Raw genomic sequence first — 24,997 nt, 5'->3', positions numbered from 1 at the left:
TACGATTTGCAGTTTTTTAAAAACAAAATTTATTCTAGGGTCCCACAACCCATTAGGTTTTAGTCATCCATTATTTCAAGTGACCTATATAATATCTGTTGCTTATACCTGAATACACATAATATGGTTCGAGAAGTTTCGACTCTTCCTAAATCACAAACAGTAGTCACCATATGTCACCCCTCCTGCATCTGGTCAGAAAATGACACCTCTTATCGCCGCCCCCTGGTATAAATGCATTGCAAATCCTCGGTAGTTGTCCCGCCTGAAATCAATAACAGCCTGTTACTATCACAGCACTGTGCATCTACCATGGGCAACCCATCAGACAGCCAGGATCTTAACACTGCACTATGTCCATACCTGGATCTTGCTTTGTTGCTTGCCTTGTCCGGTCTTGATGTAAGTAAGAAATGCAGTCGCCTTTGATCTTGTTTGTTTGTTTGTTGTTTAACGCCGCACCCTTTGATCTTGGTTCCATCGGATATGGATATACTATATAGAAAACGTCAAAGGCATAGAGTAACCAGTCGAGAGAGTCGAAACCGATTTCTTTGGTGGTAAAAGGTAAAATAGCGGTGTAAACTATGGAATAAATCATTGAAATTCAGCGATCACACCCGGTGTTCGCGTAAGGGGTTAGCATGTCTTTAACCCATGCTTGCCGTAAAAGGTGACCATGCTTGTCGTAAACGGCGACTAACGGGATCGGGTGGTCAGGCTCGCTAACTTGGTTGATTTCATCGATCCCAATCGCGTGGATCGATGCTCATGATATTAATCACTGGATTGTCTGGTCCAGACTCGTTTATTTACAGACCGCCGTCATGTAACTGGAATATTGTTGAGTGCGGCGTTAAACAACAAACCAACAAAGCAACCAGCCAGTGATTGATATCATGAGCATCGTTGGTTTGTTTGGAACTTGATATGTGTGTTTGTTGGTTGGTTTAACGCCGCACTCAGCAATATTCCAGGAGGAATGATGGCTCCCCAAAGCATGACACCTTGTTCCATTGACAGTTCTGAATGACATCCAGTGTGGTGTCCGAAAGAAACAGAAGTACCATTGGTCTTTTAGTGCGTTTAGAATCGTTTAATAAAAACTCCATTGACAACAAACAACATACTGTATCAATCTTTCTCGATCTAGAGAAGGCATATGATACAACATGGAAACATGGTATTTAAAAGATTTGCATGAATTTGGATTGAGGGGCAGATTACCTCAGTTCATATCTCAATTTTTAAACAACAGTGAGTGAGTGAGTTAATATTTAAAGTCACATCGGCACTATTTCAGCCATATCGTGACTTGATCAAATTTAAATTATATATAAAAACCTGTCGCCGAAGGACAGTAAAACAATTAGCAAATATATCACAGATTATAATTTTAAAAACTAATTTTAAAGCAATAAAATGATCAAATTATATCAGACGACACAGTATAAAAACGGGCTGTATATCGCCAGCAACCAAAGTTCGGCCAACATACTAGGGACCATGGGGACTTACGGTACTTCTGCTACCTACATAGTCCCCAGCAGGATTTACGCCATCCCTCGGGCTACTGGCGATGATCAGAAAGAATAGCCAAACAGTTAAAAGCAACAATAATGCTACGATTAAAATCACAGTTAAAAGGAAAAGATACTTTGAATGATACCGGACTTACGTACCTTCCCAGGGGGACAATTGTTTTACGATACTTCAACCCCCTGTGAAGATTACAGCCACTAACAATCTAAGTTATGTATTCAATTTGCCAAATTAAAATCACTTTCTATATACTATACATATTATAATCAAGATTTATCTATTAATTCTATTTCTTTTAAAAAACCGATGAGCACTGATACCAAAAAGATCCTTGATGGACGAAACTTTGAAATACTTATCCCTTGTAATGGAAAAATCAATACAATCAAGCAGGACATGCTTGACTGTGATATTCCCATCACAAGGGATACAAAACGGAGGATCCTCACCTTTGAATAGATACTCGTGGGTATACCTCGAATGGCCAATACGACATCGTCGCAAAATGACCTCTTCAAATCTGGACTGACACCCCAAGTAGGTGTAACCGATATTGGGCTTAATTTGATGTAATTTATTGATACCTACTTGGGTGTCCCACTTCTTTTGCATAAGATCTTGGATGTAACATCTGATCACAGGTTTGTAATCACTGTATGGAATTAGAAGTGGTGTCACAGACTTGTTGAGTGCTGCTTTAGCTGCAGCATCAGCCATTGTGTTGCCTTTTATGCCCACATGACTGGGCAACCAACAAAAGACGATGTCGGATTGGCCAGTTGAAAGATCATTATAAAGTTCTAAAATGTTTAAAATTATTGGATGACTAGAAGAGACATTTTTTAGTGCCTGAAGACAAGATAAAGAATCAGAAAAGATTATAAATCGTTTATATGCAGACTGTTTTTGAATTTTTTCCCAAGGCGGTAAGGATAGCATTGGCCTCAGCAGTGAGAGCTATTATCTGGTATTCTGGATGATAAATGTTATGATCCAATGACGGTGGCAGATGCTACTTGGCCACCATCCTTGGATCCATCAGTAAAGATTGAACGGTGAGTGTCGTATTTATTTCTTAACTGTAAATATGCTTGTTGATATGCGAGTGGATTGGTCTCAGATTTTATAAAACGTGTGAGGGAAATGTCTACTTCTGGCCTCACCAACTGCCAGGGAGGAGAAGACAAAAGGCGGTAAGGAGAGATGAGATCTAAATCTATATGGTCAGCAATAACATTTGATTTAATCCGAATTCCAAGTGGGGGAACCAGCTTTGGTTTCCCGTTAGATCGGCAAAATTGGTTGCTGAAGGCCAATTCTACCCCGGATCGCAATGATGAGAGGGGGGTATTCAGCATCCTGATCTGGATGTCATATGAATAGCAGCCAAACTCAAAAAAAATTGGTGTGGTTTGTGGTTTAACGCCGCACTCAGCAATATTCCAGCTATATGACGACGGTCTGTAAATAATCGAGTTTGGACCAGACAATCCAGTGATTGATATGATGAACATCGATCCACGCAATTGGGATCGACGACATGCATCAACCAAGGCCCTTGTATTCAACATGCTATTGCATAAACTTGAATTTTCACATGATCTGCTTTCCAGTACCTTGAGATGCTAGTCAAATGTCCTTCCGCATACCTATGTGTGGATTCTCAGACCACAAGCCAAATCAGTGCCAATCACTGTATCGTATGGTACAGACCGCCGTCATATAGATGGAATATTGCTGAGTGCGGTGTAAAACAACAAATAAACAAACATTACAAGAACTGCAAGTTGTAGTGACAGAGGGCATTTGCTGTCCTTATCCAGATCAGGTGCGACGGTAAATGGTGCCCGTCTTGTAGAAGACGCTCACGGGCACGTCAAAGATGCAACAACAGTTCTGCTTAGAAATTCTCGTTCTCGAAGTTCATCTCTCGTTCCACGAAATGTTTATGAAGACAAATTGTCGCACTTGCAAATACAAAACACATCTGTTGCGTTTACATCATACATTAGACCATTCCCCTACAAGCATAGTCGCCTTTTACGGCAAGAATGTCTTTCTTCCAGGGACTCATTGACAGCAGCTTTGGGCCAAGTCTACAGGACCTTCAGTGCCTGTACTCCGTGAGTGTTCAGACCATCAGCATCCTGTTTCCTGTGTACGCTGGCTTCAAGACAGCAGGCAGCGTGCTGTACGTGCCGGTACATGCAGTGATCAATGTGTATACACTGATGATGGTGTGTGTCCTTGTCAGCAGTTGCCTCGTGTTGGTAATACCCCTCTGTTCCTCTTTCTGGGTGGCTGCAGCTGCAAGTTCCGGGTTGGGACTGACCAGTGGAGTTGTAAACAGTGGTGAGTAGTTGTGGAAGATAGTATTGTAACTGTGTAATGTCTTGGACAATATATACCTGCATTTAGTCATTATCTAATTACCGCTCTAGTAGTAGAGCGTCCGCCCGGGGAGCGGAAGGTTCGGGATTCGATCCCAGGTCGCGTCATATCAAATGACATAAAAGATGGTACTTGTTGTTACCCTGTCAGTTGCTCGAAATTAAGGGACTTAAAGAAGGACTGGTCGGCTCGGAGTCAGTATAATGTGTCTGAGTGGGGTATTCATGTTAAACTGCGGCATGGTATCTCAGTGTGCTGGCACTATAAATCGGCTTCAGTCCGGACTAGTACAACCAGCCACAAACACACACACGTGCATGCACATCCCTATATAAGTGCAATAATCTTGGACGCGACGTAAAACCCAATTTCACCTCACCTCTAACGCGGAATTCTCAAATGGTTGGGGGGGAGGGGTGTTGGTGAGGAAGGGGGAGGGTGTATAGTATCATTGATGAAACAACCACATACACGCATCAAACAGTGATTGCATCTTTCAAGACCATATCCGAAAACGCACTTGTATACATAATTCCCCCTCCCCGCACCTTGTGGGTGTGTTGGCATAATGTACTTTATGTAAGCAGAATAGGCGTATGGGTTCCACATGCTATGTCTGTCAGCATTTCATTTGTACGCTTAATTTAATCACTTAAGTCTGCAGGCAGTAATGGTAATATTACAAATATAACATATTCATATTTCGACTGGTGAATATTCATGTGTATCTATGTGTTTCCGTGTGTTTGCGACAGGTGCAACCAGTGAGATAGACATGGTACGTTCCTGCAACAGTTTGTAAAAAATAATCTGTGGCTAGTAAGTTTGTGTTAAGTTTGAAATGTAAATTTGTGCCGAAAAAAAGAGACTTTATTGATTTGCAAAGATAAAATACGCATTAGCAGTTGTGTAATATTTAAAACGTTGGAATAATATAACCATTTGCTGTGCCTACTCAGTTTAACCATGACATTCAATGTTATCGCATTATATATACATGTTGGATGTCAGGTGGAAAGTAATTGTCGGCAACACGAAACAGATATCGATTTATCATGTAGCCCTACCTCTCACAGACTTTATTAATTATAAATGAAACAATATCACGCACTCAACTCTCTTTCGTCTACTATGGGAAATGTAACTTGGTTATGTCTGAAGATTGAAACGATAGACGGTACCAGGTTGAGGTTCGATTAAGGGCTAAAACAAGGACTGGTCGGCTCGGAGTCCGTATACTGTGTGAGTGGGGTATTCATGTTTAACTGCGACATGGTATCTCAGTGGGCGCACTTCAAATCGGCATCAGTCCGGACTAGTACAAGCAGCCACACACCCACACACACACACACACACACACACACACACACGCGCGCGCGCGCGCGCATGCACTTCGCTACATACGTGCAATAATCTTGGACGCGACGCTAAACTCCATTTGACCTCACATTATTATCTTATTTGTAATTGGGGTCCAGATCTTTCTCCAAAATGAGGGTTAAGACCGTTTGAACATTCTTACTCCACAAGTGTCTTCAATCTTAGAATTAGCCTCAAGCACTTTTTATGATCAGGTGGTCAAGTTCTAACATTGGTTGTGTGACATTGTACCCAAACGTCTTGGAACGTTTATTAGACACTAGTTTGTCTGCCTAGTGATATAACCGGAATATTGCTGACTTCGGTGATTACCGACAGACACAAATAAACAAAACAAAACATATTAGTTGACAAATTGTTTCAATGACACTTATGTTTTATCATTGCAGCTAGAGTTGGCAAAATTGGTGCATTAAGCCAGGAGAGTGCTATTCCCTTCCACTTGATGGGGATGGCAATGTGCGCTGGCAACATCCTAGGACCATTGATTATCTCCCCTTTTCTCAACAAAACAATCAACCAAAGCAACGCTTCTAACATGTCAGACTTAGTCGTGACGTCAATCGAATGTGGAGGGTCAGACTCAAGAATAGCTTACTCATATCTGATCATTGCATCAACTGGAACACTACTAGTTATTGTCTTGGCTGTTTTACGTTATTGTCTACAAAACAGTCCCAAGCAGAATTCAGACCAGAAAAACAATTATCCCTTTGGAAAAATGGAAATTATTTTTGTCAGCTTCCAAATATCTTTAATATTCATAGGAGGCGCCACGAATTTCGTTTACGGGACCTTACTCTTGCTCTTTGGAACCCAAAGCAGTCTCAGCATACCAGCGACAACAATGGCACTGATGACATCATCTTTTTACTCAGTCACATTGTTAGGGCGTGTTGGGGGAATGTTTGTGAGCTTAGTAGTGCCGCAGTTGTGTTTGGTCACATCGTGTTTGGTAGGGGTTTTAGCTGCATCTGTTCTTCTGGTATGTACTGCAGAAATGAGTTCGGAGTTTTTATGGGCGGGTTCCCATCTCCTCGGACTGTGCTATGCTCCGTTATTTTCTGCTCTATTGGCATGGTTTGTGAAAAATGTTACAGTGAATGATACATTGTATGCCATTTTCATATTTTTTGACTTGGCAGGAACATCATTGATAGCCCTAAGTATAGGGCAGTTGATGTCACATTTCCAACCTCAAATGCTGCATTATTCCCTGGCGATGATAGCTTTCATACAAATACTGTTATTCCTCTGTCTTTTCTTCTTTGGAAAGTTGCTACGAAAACAATACAAAGAAGCATACGCACCTCTTGCTGGAACAAAAAGTGGATAAAATCCTACAATGCAACAATGATCTGAACAAATTTTAACTAATATGGTATAATAGGTCTTCAGCAACCCATACTTGCGTTGTTAAACGCCGCACTCAGCAATATTCCAATTATATGACGGCGGTCTGTAAATAATCGAGTTGGGACCAGACAATCCAGTGATTTATATCATGAGCATCACACAGACCGACGTCATATAGATGGAATATTGCTGAGTGCGGCGTTAAACAACAAATAAACAAACGAACAAACAAAAATTACCTGCTGCACCAAAACAGTTTTATCAATTTCCAAATAAAAAATGTTACATTTACTTTGTTGAATTTATAACTCTTCAGACTTTTATTATGGATACGCACATTGATGCAAAGTTACCGCAAACAAAATCCACCAGATAAAGGGGAAAATATGATTCTTTCAACATCACCTGTCAACTAAACCTAAATGTTTTATCATGCCTTGATTCTTGTTAATTTTAATTCACAACAAAGTTCTACTTTCTGAGCCATGTGCATCTGGACAGTACATGTTTTGTTAATTTTTTTTATTTTTTTTTTTGCAAGAGCGTATTTTTGAAATCGTCATGATAGAATATACACACCACGTTGTCATGAGACTGAGTGACTTAAACTTTTCCATAGCATCAGCAACATTGCAGTGAGTGAGTATGGTTTTACGCCGCTTTTAGCAATATTCCAGCAATATCACGGCGGGGGACACCAGAAATGGGCTTCACACTTTGTACCGAGGCGGGAATCGAACCCGGGTCTTTGGCGTGACGAGCGAACGCTTTAACCACAAGGCTACCCGACCGCCCAAAGCAATATCGCAGCTATATACAGATTGGGACATACCCTATCGACAGCAAAAATTAAATCATTGAGCTTATGACGGATCAAAAACAAAACGATCCAAGTCAGAATTCAAAATCTATCAATAGCTCAATTGATTCATCTATAAATTTCTATTTTGAAGTTTAGGGATTTCCTGTGATGTGATTGGTTTAAATGCTGCTGTGATTGGTTTAAATGCTGCTCGCAGGATCCGTTCATTTTTCAACAAACTTTTAGAAGTGATATTTACAAAGTATAAAACTTCACCCTTTTCATGCGGAATCCCAGCGGGGACAATTCCCTATGGTCTCCCCTGCTTACCTTTGAGTGAGTTAAAATTTAACGTCGCATTAGCATTATTTCAGCAGTGAGGATCGGTAATATGGAACAACAAATTAACAAGCCTAATTACATATTCACGACCCGTAAAAATCCGGGGTAGAAAAGGTCTTCAGCAACCAGTGCTTGCCGTAAAAGGCGACTATGTTTGTCGAAAAAGGCGACTAACGGGATCGGGTGGTCAGACTCGCTGACTTGATTGATGCATGTCACCTTAACCAATTGCGTGGTGACCCGTGAAGATCCGGGGTAGAATAGGTCTTCAGCAACCCATGCTTGTCGTAAAAGGCGACTATGTTAGTCGTAAGAGGTGACTAACGTGATCGAGTGGTCATGCTCGCTGACTTGGTTGATGCATGTCATCGATCCCAAATGGGTGGATCGATGCTCATGATATAAATCACTGGATTGTCTGGTCCATCCTCGATTATTTACAGACCGCCTGGAATGTTGCTGAGTGCAGCGTTAAACAACAAACCAACCAACCAACCAACCAACCAGCCAACCAATTGTGTGGTTCAATCACTGGATTGTCTGGTCCAGACTGGATTATTTAAAACAATTTGCAGAACTTGTGGAAGAATTTCTGGGCCTAAAGAAAGTCAACAGGCATCAATTAGAAACGTTGGCTGGAAAACTTATTTGGGCAAGACATGTTATACCCGATGGGTTGAACATTTATGACTAAGCAGCTGGAAGATCATTCATTCATTCGTGAGAATAGTCTATAATCTGTTTTTATATATGTTAAGAGTCATTTATTTTGACTAAATAGCATTTGTGTTTTTCTTAAAAGAAACCGAATAGCTCTCCGATCTGAAACTTTGTCCTCTGATTCTGTCTTGTTTCCATTCTGATGAGATTTCCTCGATTGTTCTGCCTTTCGTTTCTGGCAGGAACATAAATAGGAATATCCAGAACAGCACGAGCAGAACCGTGAAGGGCAAGAACGAAAAACTCATCAGTCCTTTCTGAAGAAGAAAACGGGAGGCAGATTATTATTATGTAAATTTGCGACGAACCTGTATTTCACCTGGTAAATACCAATTCAGGGTGTTTCATCTGTCATGTTAGCAATTCAAACATGTGCAGTGAGTAAGGAATATTTTAGTGAGTGAGTGATGTTTCAGTTATACAATATTCAGGTGGGACCTATAGTGTTACAATTCTCAACCGCCCCCTGAAGATTCCGGGGTAGAATAGGTCTTCAGCAACCCATGCTGATCCCGTTAGTCGCCTCTTTCGACAAGCATGGTCGCCTTTTACAGCAAGCATGGGTGGCTGAAGACCTATTCTACCCCGGATCTTCACGGGTCTGGTCATCCTTACTCCCATGTATCAAATGCTCTGTAAAACCCCGCAAGATGTCAGGAGTTGCATACTTACAATCATTACAGTAATCCTTCAACAATTACGTACATGTGCATCGGTCATTCGATTAAACTAAACCATCAAAAGTGCTCCAAAAGTCCGTAAGAAAGATATTTCTAGGCGTCCACACTTGAAGTTCAAAGACCAATTTGGCGCCCTGTGAGAGTTCCGGAGTAGAGGGAGTGAGTGAGTGAGTTGGGTTTAACGCCGCTTTTGACATTGTTCCAGTTATATCATGGCGTGTTAGCTTAATGTGGGAGGAAAACCTGAAGTGACGCATGTCTCAGACGTTTACCCCTTCGGTGAAACCCAAGAGAACGGCTATGGTGCTGACAAACCTGGAAACTTCATCGGGGCGAACCGGGATTTGAACCCACAACCATAGGTTACTGGCGTGCCCAGGGGACGCAACTCTGCACAGCGAATTGCGGCGCCTTAGACGACTGGGCCACCCTTGCCCCCGTCCGAAGTAGAACAGGTCCACAGGTTAACAGGACAGAACAGGTTAACGTATGACTGGTGTAATATGCGACTAAGCTGACTTTCTGATTGAGTGTGAATGGCAACTTGACGACGACAGTGCTCCTAACACCACCAGTGGTTTGTTTGGGTCCGCATTACCCCTGATACACCTGGAAAGTTGCTGACTGTGGCATTATATTTCGGCAAAGGTTGAACAAATATATATATATGCTGGCAGTATTTGCTTTCAAGAGACGCGTGTGTGACCAACATACCTGCATATGAGGGAAGCCATAACCAACGCAGAAGTTCGCCACCCAGTTGACGAGGACAGAGACACTGATGGCGGACGATCTCGCCCCTTGGGAGAACAATTCGGCCACGATCAACCAGGGTATAGAACCTAGAAAAAAGAGCTAATAAGTTCAATTATGACGTCACACCTGCAATGTCACACCCGTATAGCTTTGTTCGTTTGTTGGTAGTTGTTTAATGCCGTAATTGTCCATCTCTGTGACGACGGCTAATAATTTGGTGATCAGAGAAGCCAGTGATTGATATTTTGGGAAATGATCTATGCTGTCGGGGTACAGTGACATTCAACTCAACCATGCCATCGAGCTGTCCGACAAGCCGATCCAATACATCGCCTCTTACGACCATCACTGGTTGCCTCCTACGACCATCACTGGTTCCCTCCTACGACCATCACTGGTTGCCTCCTACGACCATCACTGTTTGCATCCTACGACCATCACACGTTGCCTCCTATGACCATCACAGGCTGCCTACTACGACCCTCAACGGTTGCCTCCTACGACCCTCACCGGTTGCCTCCTACGACCATCACTGTTTGCATCCTACGACCATCTTTAGTTGCCTCCTACGACCATCACTGGTTGCCTTCTACGACCATCACTGGTTGCCTGCTACGACCATCACTGGTTGCCTGCTACGACCATCACTGGTTGCCTCCTACGACCATCACAGGTTGCCTTGTACGACCATCACTGGTTGCCTTCTACGACCATCACTGGTTGCCTTCTACGACCATCACTAGTTGCCTTCTACGACCATCACTGGTTGCCTGCTACGACCATCACTGGTTGCCTCCTACGACCATCACAGGTTGCCTGCTACGACCACCACAGGTTGCCTCCTATGACCATCACTGGTTGCCTGCTACGACCATCATTGGTTGCCTCCTACGACCATCACAGGTTGCCTGCTACGACCACCACAGGTTGCCTCCTACGACCATCACTGGTTGCCTCCTACGACCATCAATGGTTGCCTTCTACGACCAACACTGGTTGCCTTCTACGACCATCACAGGTTGCCTCCTACGACCATCACAGGTTGCCTTCTACGACCATCACAGGTTGCCTTCTACGACCATCACAGGTTGCCTTCTACGACCATCACAGGTTGCCTCCTACGGCCATCACAGGTTGCCTTCTACGACCATCACAGGTTGCCTTCTACGACCATCACAGGTTGCCTCCTACGGCCATCACAGGTTGCCTTCTACGACCACGACTGGTTGCTTGCTACGACCATAACTGGTTTCCTCCTACGACCAACCCTGGTTGCCTGCTACGACCATTCCTGGTTGCCTCCTGCGACCATCGCACGTTGCCTCCTACGACCATCACTGGTTGCCGCTTTCGAGTCCCTCCAAAACGCCTATATGGCTACGGACACACTATGACAACGTTGTAGCGATATGAACACCTTTCTTCTTATTAAACTTAAGGACACGTGGATAATAAAACCCGTCTCAAATTAATGAAGGTATTTTACTTTTATATAAATCAGCGATGGTGAGTAACAACCAGTTATATATCTTCACATGTGTTCGTTGTAACTGATGTTTCGCGGTGGTCATTATTCATCGGAATGATACGTATCTCAAAGCTCCACTTCAATAGTTCACTCCAAGACTATTCCATCTCAGCATATATTGAAGGTCCCCACTGTCCTGCTTATCATATAACAAGGTGGTTTAATCAGTGACACATGGGGACCGCCTGTCATGTATCTCCTGGCTTCCTTGTGTGTTCGTGTACTCTGACGGCGATGGGGACCCGTGAAGATTCCGGGGTAGAATAGGTCTTGAGCAACCCTGCTTGCCGTAAAATGCGACTATGCTTGTCGTAAAAGGCGACTAACGGGATCGGGTGGTCAGGCTCGCTGACTTGGTTGATACATGTCATCGTATCCCAATTGCATGGATCGATGCGCATGATGTTAATCACTGGATTGTCTGGTCCAGACTCGATTATTTACAGACCGCCGTCATATAGCTGGAATATTACTGAGTGCGGCGTTCAACAAACCAACCAATCAATTGACGGCAATGGCCACACGACCATCAACGTCGTCTCGATGCAACGGTATGGTGTTCCACTGCAAAGGGATAGCACTATCACTTGCATACTTCAGTCACATACCCTCTCTAAACCTGAGATCGCATCCATGATCTAGTGGATATTACGTCTTCCCGCTGAGAAGAAATTTAGTGGTTCGATACCCTACCACGTCATACCAAAAGAAGTTAAAATGTGGTATTTGTCGTTACCCTGAGTGGCGCTCGGCATTAATTGGACAAACAAGGTCTGATCAGTTTGGAGTATGCTGAGTAAACGCGACTGAAAGGGAATATAATAAATGCTTGTGTTCGACTAAGATAGACTCACCTGGTCCTAATGCGAAGAAGACGACGAACATGAGAGCCATTGCGACGCTGGCGCCATTGCACCATTCAACTCTGTCCTGAAGAAAAGAAGCGCCTTATAATATACAAGAGACCCGATGAAATGAGTGGGTGAGTGAGTATGGTTTTACGCCGCTTTTAGCAATGTTCCAGCAATATCACGGCAGGGGACACCAGAAATGAGCTTCACACATTGTACCCATGTCGGGAATCGAACCCGGGTCTTCGGCGTGACGAGCGAACACTTTAACCACTAGGCTTACCTCAATGAAGCGAAACAAATACACAGTCAATGCTTATGATTAAATTCGACATCGTAAAACATGTTTTATCTACAATAGTTTAACCAAAAACAGTTGTATAGATCAAAACAGACAAAAAATAACGAGATTGATAAACATTCCGGGTGTAGGAATACATACAGTGGCGTGAGATGAATCAGGTGATCGTTTAATTTATGCACATAACTTGACACGCCTACACAGTCAGTAGCCAATCAACGGAGAGTAGGATCAAACCAATGTTCATTGGACCTGTCAGTTAAGGCAAGAGGCGAAAAGACTGTAACAAACCGGAAGAAATATGCCCGGGAGAAGGCGGCTGTTTCAAATAACATGGTCATTTGCCACCAGATGTAAACATTACTTCCCTGATTACAGTAAAACACAGTTGATAGTTAGAAATGAAACACGAAGACATGAAAGTTGAACCGAGGCGAGCGTGAAAAAAACAGGACTGCACGTTTGCTGTTTCATTCATTCTCGGCCTTCGTTTTCAAAGGGTAGTTTGGACAATGAATATGCATGAAAGTCGCTAAATGTCCTGTGAATGACGATACACGTGAGCAGAAAGGGAATTCCCTCGACTGTAATGTTGGGATTCCGCGACATTCCGCAGTCATAAAAGTAGTCCGCTTCAGTGGGCGTGGTTTAGTTTTTTACATTCAATGGGAAATGAATGCAGTAAGACGTGACCAGTTCGGCTAATCAGAATGCAGGAATTCCAATGAACACAACGAAATTTTAATTAAGGATTGATGTTGTATTTGTTGGCGTTCACCAGTAAATTAACTTGTTCTCGTCGCTGTTTGACTAGAAAATGTCGATGCGACGTTAGATATTAACTCACTCACTCACTCTGTTCATTTAGGGGTAGATCGTTGCGCATAATATCAATCACTGGTTTGTCTCGTCCAGACTCGATAATATACAGGCAGCCCCAACATAACTGGGACGCTGTGAACTGTGGCGTAATACAGCCACAAACATATCTCGTTATGCTGTAATCTCTCTTACTCACCAAAAGCGAGAGGCACACTGTTATTAATATGCTAGACACGATCATTCCGCCGAGACCAATCAGATGCAGGCTCCGTCGACCAACCCGGTCCATGAGTGGAATTGTCACGAGTGTCATGGCAACCATGATAGCTCCCACCCCGCTCGTGGCGTGAGTGGCGGTGGATTCATCTAGCCCCGCCCCCTTGAACAGGTTCCCCGAGTAGTAGAAGATCTGTAATAGAAAACGTGCAGTATAGCTTGTCGGCGAGAAACGAGCAGTTCACAAACGAGCAGTTCACAAACAAGCAAAACAAGTTACACGCACACACGTGTATGTCTGTCGTTATATAAGTAAAACTAATCTTGATCGCGTCGCTAAAATTTATTTTCAACTCATCCCTGACGACCTCCCGTTCTAAATGAGTTTCGTCCAAATGTAAAAGGTTCAGGTAACATAGTCTTCACAAATCCATCACTTAGATACAAAGAGAATCTAACCCTCGTGTCTTTTGATATCAAATATACCCACACGAGTTGATAAAAGTGGAAAAACTCCGAGGCTTGCCATTCCAAAGGACACGAGTGTGACATTTTTTATCATCCAACATCTTTCTTCCAACTTTTCCAGCTTGTAGACAGTAATAAGCGGTGTCTAAGTACTGGTAACAGCTTCAGTAGGAGAATCATTAGTGATGTCATTTGATTGTGACGTCATGGTAACAACTATGTCACAATGGTCTGCAACGCATTGTGATGCAATTTCATTGCAGCGATATCTGCAATGTAGATATCGCTTGATCTCACCCAAGCGATATCTCCTGTGGGAGCCAGTTTGGGATGATAAACAAGCTTTCATATTAGTTTCAATGGTCGTTCCACCATGGTCGTCTGGGAAATTACATGATAGGGTAGATATTTTGGATTAACTTTCGTATATCTCTCAAACAGACTTTCATACCAACTACTGAGCTTATTATTTTAGAACACACAAAAGCCATCAAAGTTAAATTTGTGTTTTCCAATTTGTCAAATACGTACAAAACTACATTTGTATTTCCGTTTGACGAATACCATTGAAGTTAAACATCCATTACACAATAATCCCCTAATGTCGAATAAGTGCGTTCTGTAATTTGTTATATTATGTCAATTATTTTAAAATGTTTTTGCGGAACCAAATTTAGGCAGATTCATAGATAAATGCTGGTCCTACCTCTTTAACTTTGCAATTTTCTCAGACTGTATTATGTCTTTAATTCTAGTTGGGGGGAGTTAACACAGAATAACAGAATAGCCTGTAGATAACATTCTGAAGCATCTACAGTTCATCACAACATCTTAATTTTGTAATAGTGTACCCGTGAAGATTCCGGGATAGAATAGGTCTTTAGCAACCCATGCTTGCCGACTTGGTTAATGCATGTCATCGATCCCAATTGCGTACGCGTGGATCGATGCTCATGATATCAATCACTGGATTGCCTGGTCCAGACTCGATTATTTACAGACCGCCGTCATATAGCTGGAATATTGCTGAGTGCGGCGTAAAACACCAAACCAACCAACCAACTGTAATAGTGAGTCAACATGAGAAGCGTCCTGTTCACCATACAGCTTATGACAGAAGTAACTGACGTCGTTCTGCATGTTCACCTGTTTGTCAAGTAGATCTCCATTTGAAACTTTGATTCGTGTAAAGAATTTATTGAAGAAATTTCAAGATTCAAGTCCTTTTAAGAACGAATTCGGCTTCTCACCCTTTTCAATCGGCTGTGCTTTAGATCTTATAATTGACACTTGTGTTGTTTTATATTCTCAAATGCATCTTTCAATTGAGTTTACTTCCACTATTAGCTTACCCTTTTCTGTTTCATCTTCTGTCTTTTCTCATTAGACGTCTTTGTCAGTAATGTTTACCGATGTTATCTTTCCTTTCTTTTCCAGTTTCTTCTCGTCAACGTCATGGAATTTTGAATGTGGTGTCACTTCTTATCAATAATACGGTTTCGATAAATTACTGGTTATCGATAGGGAAATGGTCAGACGTTTCATCGTTATTTTGATAAAGTTGGGCTGTTTTCTCGCTCTCTCGTTTTATGGATTGTTCAAATGTATGTAATTATATGTGTCCAAACTAAAGTCCTGAATGTCCCAGTCATCACGATCCACAAGGCCACTCTCCAAAGATCTAACTATTGAATCAAATACTTCATAAAATGACGGCTCGTCGTTATTTGGGCCACATATTAATTATTGCTAATTCATACTTTTCTAGGGTTAGTTCAATCGCAATCATATTACCTTTTTCATAAATATTAATGTTTTCGAGTTTGAAAACTAGTCTTTTGTGTGTCCATTATTCAATAAACAGAAGATATTATTATTTTTGACGTATTTATTTGAAAGGAATTGACTTAGCAACCTTGAGGTACATCCATAAATGCAAAACGCAAAATATATATTGACGTTAATGGTCATTAAGTTGATTAGGAAAGGCAGTCTTAAACAGTTTGGGAGTCGTAAGTATACATATGTCACGAATTGCGAGTAGAAGGGACAAAAAACAAAGGCCTGGGGATTCTGGGTAAACATATGGGTCCCCAACAACCTTTGCTTGTCTGAAGAGAACGACTAAATGTATCGGGTGGTCAGGCTCGGTGGCTTCCGTGTCACAGTATCTCAATCTCAGATACAGTAAACTACGGTTATAACGAACTCTAATTTTTGTTCGTTGTAACCGTAGTTCGTTATAAACATATATATACCTTATATACAGCCAATGGCTTGCACCCCCCCCCCCCCCCAAAAAAAAAACAAACCAAAAAAAACAAAAAAAAACAGTTCGTTATATCCGCCAGTTCGTTATTAGCGTGTTAGTTATAAACGTAGTTTACTGTAGCTTGAATATGGCTTAATTGCGGTGTCACACGACACACCATCAACCAACGACACACGACTTACCACATTTATGCCCGAGAGTTGCTGCGAAAGGTGCATGACGATACTGATGATGAGGGGCATGCGCAGAGACCGCTCCTGAACAAACATGATGGCGCTTATCTGGAGTAGAAACATGATCATCGTGAAAATGGTTTCTTGTTATAAATATTGCAATGAAACTTTGCCTCGTCGTGCTTGAACGTGCATCATACATGTAGCACCACGAGCACCAAATGAAGTTGAAGTCCATAGGCCAGTTCTCTTTTTGTCTTTCGTCCCACAGCTGAATGTTACTTGAAGAAATATTTTACTTTGCCATTCGACCCGTGAAGATCCGGTTCAGCAACCGATGCTTGCAGTAAAAGGTGATAATCCTTGTCGTAAGAGGCAACTAACGGGATCGGATTGTCAGGCTCGCTGACTTGGTTGATGCATGTGTTCGTATCCCAATTGCATGGATCGATGCTCATGATGTCAATCACTGGATTGTCTGGTCCAGACTCGATTATATACAGACCAACATAATGCTTGAATAATGCTTAGTGCGGCAAACAAGCAAACTTTGCCATTCTAGTGATCAGTGCACACCTTAGCGTCACCCATGGCTTGTTCGGCTTCCTTCTTCATCTCCGCGATTTCCCCACCAACGTCTCCGCCGCCACGAAGCGACTCCAGTACTGTGTGAAGAAACATCGGTTCATTAACAACAAAAAATAATTCTAACATTGAAAGTATGTGCTTATTGTCGTCCATAACAAGATTTTACAAAAGATCAGCGCACCGTTCAACAAAGCCATCTTAGCGCTAAGGTGATCCTTATTCCAATACATTAACACTGACTGAAGGAAGTCGCTTTGTGGAACGGTGCCTAGTGGTCTTCTGCATAGAGCATCTTCTGAAGGTCAGTGGTTCGATCCCCGACCGCGTCACAAAGTGACATGAAACATTGTGAGTGCGATTGGCTAACTGAGGTGGTTCATAACATACAATCATTGCTTACAAAATTATTCGTGTACGCAGTGTAACCTTTTTAATTCGAACTGACTAGATTCATAGTTGACCATGGAGTGTTGCTATGTTACAAACCTTTCCGTGCATCCTGTTCTCTGCCCTGTGTTATCAGCAGATGTCGAGGGGTCTCCGGGCAGAAAGGCATCACCACCAGTTGTAAAACACAAGGAAGTGCCGTCAAGCCTGGTAGAAGTCAATTCACATTACCCTTATTTGTTTAATTTAACCGAGAATATACGAGGAAGTATTTTGAAGAAATACGTGGTTAACAAAGTCCATTAAGAAAGAAATTCTTAAATCAACAGAGCGATGCCAATGAGTTTGGAAATACGACATTGGTTTTGTTGAAGTATTTTTTATCGTAACAGCAACTCATCACAATCGATGTGGTGGAAAATGTGAAGACAGCAGACACTGACAACCTTCCCGCCTGTGTTAACTGCTCCGGCAGTCATCCCTAATCTTCTAAACAATGTCCTTCATGGAATCTACGACCCGTGAAGATCCGGGGTGGAATAGGTCTTCAACAACGCATGACTTTGTTGATGCATGTCATTGTATCCTAATTGTGTGGGTCGATGCTCATGATGTCAATCACTGGATTGTCTGGTCTAGACTTGATTTTTTACAGACCGCAGTCATGTAGCTGTTATATGGCTGAGTGCGGCGTTAAGCAACAAACAAACAAACAATACCCTTTCCATAACAATAATGATCTCTGCTACGAATCCGACCATATCATAAGCATGTGTTTTCCATCAAAACAAAACCGAAATTTTGCACCGGTTTATTTACAAAATAATTAACTTTCAATATTTAGAGAATTTACGCAGAGTGCGCTCACCGGTGTCTACGCTTATAACTCCATAAGCGAGAAATATATTGATGTCTATTAATATAAAAAAATACATCAACAATAATAATTTCACGGACAAAAAACTGTGGACAATAATACGAAATCAGTTACAGCGCAATAATGCAACACAAGCCCCGCCCATTTTATTATCAGCCAATCGGGAAACAGTAGTCCGGAAACATTCGTATGGAAACTGCCTAGTTAGCCAATTAAAGGCCACGGAAACACTTGCTTCAACCCTTGGCAACGTTTATTTGCGTGCATGCATTGTTAAAAAATATGACGTCAAAAACTGCTGGACGCTTCACGTGGTATTTGTTATTCATCAGGCCATGAAAATAGTTTACATGGTAAAACTCACCTAAAAGAACATGCCAGGACTGGTTGTTTCCGAATATCTCGGGAAAGCCGAGAATCTGCGAGATAAGTAGGCCGGAAACGACAAAAAGCTGATGCAAGACACCTAGAGCTCCCCGGATGTTGACTGAGGCAATCTCGCTGAGGTAGATGGGCGCAAGAGCCGTGTAGAGACCTGATAAAAGAGAATGCGTCGTAGATTATGTGCTACAGTCGAATATAAACGCCATTGCAAGAGAATAACCAGTCTTGATTATCTGCCGAAACACACACCATTTGGCGTTAAGAGCAAAATAGCTGTGATAAAATATGAATGAACAGCTGAAACAGTGATAACTCCAGGGGTTCTGGAAAGGATAACCATGTCCAGACCTACTGCTAGCAGACAATTTGCATAAAAAGTAAGTATTTTGTGTCTGACGTCAGCCGGTACACAAACCAGATAAGAATGTGATCGATAGACGAAAATTCCAGTGACACGATAGTGCATTTACTGATTCTGTTGAAACTAAAAGCTTAAAAGCATTTGTTTGTTGAACGCTGCACTGATTATGACGGCGGTCTCTAAATAATCGAATCTGGATCACACAATCCAGTGATTGAAATCATAAGCATCGATCTACGCAATTTGGATACGATGACATGCATCAACCAAGTCAGCGAGCCTGACCACCCGATCCCGCCAGTCGCCTCTCAAAACAAGCATAGTCGCCTTTTGCGGCAAGCATGGGTCTTTGTATGAGATACATTGACAGGACAATGGAGTGATGTCACTTGAGGTTTATATAGAATTGTATTGATAGCTGATGTTGTCATGGATTCATACATACCACAGTTGAATCCCACCACCAGCCTCCCGACAATGATCATCTCATAGGACGCCGTCATTCGGCTGAAGTACAACAGAGCCGCAGCGCCAATGCCTATCACGGCGTTAATCAGAGAGCCATTCTTTCTGAAAGTCAGAATTCAGAACCATTTCAGTAAAATTATCAGGGGTGGAGGTGTGTGTCGAAGGTGTGTATTTTTAAAGTACTCAAGCCGCTAAAATATGGAATCGTGTCAAAGTTGTGACCAACGTTATTGAGACGATGATGCATGGCATAGGTCGCTCTTGTTGGCAGCTTCAAACATGCCCACAAGATCTGTGCTGTGCTGTGCTGTGCTGTGCTGTGCTGTGCTGTGCTGTGCGGTGAGACGTCGCTTTCAAGACAATCGCACTTATATGTAACTACGTGCATGCACGATAACATCACAATAATACATTATGAGGAATGATCCCGTTATCAACTAAATTTACATACTAACTGAATGATATCGCATGGCGACATTGACAATACGACGTACATTTCTCTTGGTCACCACGTGAATTAAGATATTTGCATGGTTATTTTAATCACCGCCAGACTGCTCACAGTCCCTCTAACACACCACATCTTTGGTATGTTTAAGGTCCGCCATCTACACAGTGCTGCGTACAAAGAGTACGTCATCAAGTGTATGCAATATGCATGCAACGTCATGGTCAGTTGATGTCATGTACATTGTACGTCATCATCACTGTGCGCCGTCTACAGCGTACGTCATGTAGTGTATGCCATGTGCGTGAAACGTCATGTTCTGTGGGTATCATGTACATTGTACGTCGACTTCACAGTGCGTCGTCTACAGTGTACGTCATGTGTAGGGGATGTCATATACATATTACAGAGTACGTCATGTGCAATGTGTGTCGTATATATTACGTCATATACAGGTCATGTGAAAGGGACGTACTGTACATAGTACGTCATGCACAAAGTATGTCATGAACATGTGACGTCATATACAAGTCATGTGAAGAGGACGTCATAAACAGAGTACGTCATGCGCAATGTATGTCATGTACAGATTACGTCATAAACAGGCCGTGTGAATGGGTCATTGGGAGGGTGCGCCATGTATAGGGATTGTTGTATGGTAGGTAATCCATGCGCAGAGTTCGTCATGTCAAGTGTATATTGATTAAAAAGTATGCCACTTTTTGATCAGGTCATACACAGGATGACATGTGCATCGTGCGTCATGGACAAGGTACGTCATGGGTTTGATACGTTATCTATAAGGTACAGCTTGTGGAATGTACATCATGTACGGGATATACTTACGTATTGAGCTTGATAAGTCATCTACACGGCACGCCAAGTACACGTCGTGTACAGGGTATATCGAGTACAGAGCAGGCAATGTGCACGTGGTATCATGTGCACGGGGAGTAATATTCAGAGAAAACAATTCCGTAAACTCACCTGCCAAAGTAATCTGCCCACAGACCCGCCAACAGACCCCCGACGGCGCCGCCGATAGCAAAAGCTGCCACCAGGACGGCGAACAGGTTGGTCTGTGTGTCCACGTCCATCTCTTGACCGTCACGTGACATGACTGTGGCGTTCATGAACTCCTTGATCCTCTAAATAAAAAATAAAAAAACAAAACAGGTTTTACAAGGTGCTTATGTTGCCAAACAGGTGGACAAGGATAAGCAAATCAGCTGATAATTAGGTGAAACCTACATGCTGCGGACTATCTGTGTTACCCGGGTCTGCAACTGTGAGTGCTTTCGCTATTATTCAAGGCATAACCGATGTCATATTTCCATCGTGACATATGCACGAAAAAACCTGAAGAAACTTATTCATTAAGTTGGGAACGATTTTGCGTCCCAAGAGTCCCAGAATGAGTACGTCATGTGTATATTACGTCATTTGCAGGGTACGTCACGTGCAGGTTACTTCATTGCAGGGTGCGTCATGTGCACAACACGTCATGTCAAGGGTATGTAATGTTCAGGGTACTTCATGCCAATGGTACGGCATGTGCAGGTTACGTCATGTGAAGGGTACATCATGTGAAGGGTATGTTATGTGCCGAATACGTCATGTGCAGGTTACGTCATGTGCATATTACGTCACGTGCAGGTTACGTCATGTGCAGGGTACATCATGTGAAGGGTATGTTATGTGCATGGTACGTCATGCCAATGGTACGGCATGTGCAGGTTACGTCATGTGAAGGGTACATCATGTGAAGGGTATGTTATGTGCCGAATACGTCATGTGCAGGTTACGTCATGTGCATAATACGTCACGTGCAGGTTACGTCATGTGCAGGGTACATCATGTGAAGGGTATGTTATGTGCATGGTACTTCATGTCAATGGTACGGCATGTGCAGGTTACGTCATGTGAAGGGTACGTCATGTGCGGGTTGCAGCATGTGCAGATTACGTAATGTACAGAATACGTCATGCGCAGATTACATCATGTGCAGGTTACGTCATGTGCAGATTACGTCATATGCAGGCTAAGTCATGTGCAGAACACGTCATGTGCAGTGTACATAATGTGAAGGGTACTTTATGCCCATGGTACGTCATGTGCAGGTTACGTCATGTCGAGTTTACGTCATGTGCAGAACACGTCATGTGCAGTGTACATAATGTGAAGGGTACTGTACGCCAATGGTACGGCATGTGCAGGTTACGTCATGTCGAGTTTACGTCATGTGCAGGGTGCGAAGGTTTACCTACAGCTTCAGGGGCGTTGATGACTCCAGTGTTGTAGCCAAACTGCAGTGATCCCATAGCGGCTCCACATATCGCCACTACCAGACGCAGGGTCAGTGTCTGTTGAACAAGTGAAATACACATTATTCAAACAACAGTATGTCCATGGTAATCAAGATTAAGAGGATATGTCAACCTGCAGTAGATACTAAAATAAGATAACATAGAGATTATTATACGAGCATGTGTGCCATACTGATTTTATGAGACGAGTGTCAGAATTGTATTTCCCGAGAGGGAGGGAAATACATGAATCCTGACACGAGTGTCGTAAAAACATGACTCTCATGGGAGTGTTATTATTTCTTCCTGGTTCATTATGTCCTAATCTTTCTGAGCTTCGACCCGTGAAGATTCCGGGGTAGAATAGGTCTTCAGCAACCCATACTATACTAGGCGACTATGCTTGTCGTAAAAGGCGACTAACGGGATCGGGTGGTCAGGCTCGCTGACTTAGTTGATATATGTCATCGTCCCCAATTGCGTGGGTCGATGCTCATGATGTCAATCACTGGATTGTCTGGTCCAGACTCGATTATTTACAGACCGCCGTCATATAGCTGGAATATTGCTGAGTGCGGCGTTAAACAACAAACAAACAAACAAATCTTTCAAAGTTTTCTGCACCTTTGGAAATGCACATTTTCTGGTGTCAAAGATGGCCGTTATCCTACCCCGTCCTTTGAATGTTCATCAGGAGGACCAGACTCTGTCCAGTTGGCTGTTCCAACAAGTTTAATTCAAGTCACTGAAACCAAATGTTTCTCTGCCTTCTCCAATTTTGTGATAGATGCCCCCTTTCACGTTGACGATGACCAAAATGTGCTCCAGAAAAAAAGCACCGACATAATATATTCTCATATTTCGTGTTTTCGGAACCTCCGTGTACGTATCCTTTGGACATATCTCAGATGACATGTGTAGATATTTGACAAAATTAATGTCCAAGGTGTCCCCGATACTTGATGGAAGGTTGGTTCAAGAACACGGAATGTTCCTCCAGATAGTCGCATGGACAGGGTCATACGAGATGCGAGGAAACATATGAGAACAATAACAAATATGCTTCATCAGAAACATATTAATAATAACGAATTTAAAAACTTACTATTCTATATGAAAATATATAGTTATTGATGCTTAAATCTTTTCCAGGTGTATACTTAAAGGTAATGTTTCAGTTTCAATTCTTTCATATTTTGTACTAATTACAACGTCTGGATTAGATTGGAAATTGGTTTCAGACGGGAGCATGGTCCTACTTTAAGAAACTTAGCGGACAATGCATAATAGTTGTGCTGCGTTAAACAACAAACAAACAAATCACTTTAGAAATGTGCACCTATCCCGACCGCAATATTAGAAAACCACAAATGTTCATTGATGTTGAACAAGCTTTAGCTATGACGTCGTTTCTAGTGTTCGAATAACGCCAACAATGACCGTCTGGACGACCGTCTGGACAATACACTGGTGCGCGTGAAGTGATATTTGCACAAGTGCACATACGACTTTTATGAGCTGGCTGGGTTATTTCTGTGAAAAATTTGCTTTACAGCGTACGAGATATCAGATACACAACATTATACAATTCACGGTATTACAACAGTTAAGAGAACATTGTTGCTTGTGCGATCGTTTGGTCATGCTCGTTGACTTGGTTAATGGCGTGTTATCCTACATGGAAGGCGTGGGGTCACACAATATCAATTACTGGTTTGTCGGGTATACGTACAGACTCAGTTATTTCAGGCAGCCGGAATATAACCCTTGAATATTGCTGTGGTATTAAACAACAAACAAACAAAGCAAGCATAATCATGTATCCATTCGCGGAACTATAAATGGTTTAACATTTGTATACATCGTACAGCTCTGCCGTCCCGCTGGTGTAATCTGTAGCTCTTCTATTAACGCTAATTAGGGATGCAATAACTTCATCGAAAGTGAAAAGTTCACATTGATGCGGAGAAAATAAAAGGATTTTTTCTAGACACTGTTATTGTGGAACTGCATGGACGTGTATCGTGTAACTCACCCCCTGAGCTGGACCAGGCTGTATACTTGGTATCCCCTTCTCTTCAGCTGCACTCGGTCCAGGTTTAGACTCCTTGCTATCCATGCTCATGGCGGTGTAAGTCGCCGCAGTATGCCGCTACAGTGAACAGGGTCTTCCGTTGGCAGCTAGGTGGATCTGAAAACACCTGAAAAGTTATAAAAATAACGTAAATGCTGCAAAGGATGAAAGCATTTGGTTCCTCTACCATGTTTACAACGACATCATATTATAGGAGAAACTGCCCTTCAACGGCAGATAATTTAGAAAACTTGGCACAGAAATGTTAGACAGTGTGCCTGAGCACTTGTGTCAGATTTACAAACACAACCTTCAAGTCTCACATATCCCACGTTGTAATGGCAAGTGTATACAAGGAAGAAAATCTGGTTTTACAGAAATGACACTGTGACATTTCTACGAAATCGCTGTGTCGTATCTAATTTGCATTCTTTGACAGCAGATTAAGCCACGTTTACACGTCAGGTTTAGTCGTCTCGAGGTCCTGCTGAGACGATCAAGTCG

At 42.4% G+C, this 24,997-nt stretch overlaps 2 protein-coding genes across 2 annotated transcripts; one reads left to right on the top strand and one right to left on the bottom strand.

Moving 5' to 3' along the window:
• Positions 1–312: 312 nt before the first annotated feature.
• On the top strand, positions 313–6,649 carry LOC139460708 (sodium-dependent glucose transporter 1-like). The gene is made up of 3 exons (XM_071242186.1): positions 313–402; positions 3,609–3,894; positions 5,703–6,649. The coding sequence occupies exons 1-3, from the start codon at positions 313–315 to the stop codon at positions 6,647–6,649; spliced, it is 1,323 nt and encodes a 440-aa protein (XP_071098287.1).
• Positions 6,650–7,919: 1,270 nt separating this feature from the next.
• Positions 7,920–24,839, bottom strand: LOC139460706 (solute carrier family 2, facilitated glucose transporter member 1-like). The gene is made up of 13 exons (XM_071242185.1): positions 24,804–24,839; positions 24,455–24,610; positions 22,381–22,476; positions 21,101–21,261; positions 19,643–19,767; positions 18,817–18,987; positions 17,675–17,782; positions 17,177–17,265; positions 16,610–16,708; positions 13,668–13,880; positions 12,352–12,427; positions 9,928–10,055; positions 7,920–8,790 (listed from the first exon to the last, which is right to left on the bottom strand). The coding sequence occupies exons 2-13, from the start codon at positions 24,542–24,544 to the stop codon at positions 8,587–8,589; spliced, it is 1,560 nt and encodes a 519-aa protein (XP_071098286.1). The 5' UTR covers positions 24,545–24,610; positions 24,804–24,839; the 3' UTR covers positions 7,920–8,586.
• Between the last annotated feature and the right edge of the window lie 158 nt (positions 24,840–24,997).

Source organism: Haliotis cracherodii, unplaced genomic scaffold (assembly GCF_022045235.1).
Source record: "Haliotis cracherodii isolate W230 unplaced genomic scaffold, xgHalCrac1.p SCAF_14, whole genome shotgun sequence".
Classification (NCBI taxonomy): Eukaryota; Metazoa; Mollusca; class Gastropoda; order Lepetellida; family Haliotidae; genus Haliotis; species Haliotis cracherodii.
Note: the sequence above shows the minus strand (reverse complement) of the source record. Positions and strands in the feature narration are given on the sequence as shown.

What these genes read in the sequence shown, in the direction of transcription:
- LOC139460706 (XM_071242185.1), bottom strand. Translation starts at nt 24,544, where the DNA reads ATGAGCATGGATAGCAAGGAGTCTAAACCTGGACCGAGTGCAGCTGAA. An exon ending in TCATCAACGCCCCTGAAGCT is followed by an intron (nt 21,262 to 22,380) that starts GTAGGTAAACCT and finishes TTTTTTATTTAG; the next exon opens with AGGATCAAGGAGTTCATGAA. An exon ending in ATGGCTTCCCTCATATGCAG is followed by an intron (nt 8,791 to 9,927) that starts GTATGTTGGTCA and finishes TTTCTTCTTCAG; the next exon opens with AAAGGACTGATGAGTTTTTC.
- LOC139460708 (XM_071242186.1), top strand. Translation starts at nt 313, where the DNA reads ATGGGCAACCCATCAGACAGCCAGGATCTTAACACTGCACTATGTCCA. An exon ending in TTGCCTTGTCCGGTCTTGAT is followed by an intron (nt 403 to 3,608) that starts GTAAGTAAGAAA and finishes TCTTTCTTCCAG; the next exon opens with GGACTCATTGACAGCAGCTT. An exon ending in CAGTGGAGTTGTAAACAGTG is followed by an intron (nt 3,895 to 5,702) that starts GTGAGTAGTTGT and finishes TTATCATTGCAG; the next exon opens with CTAGAGTTGGCAAAATTGGT.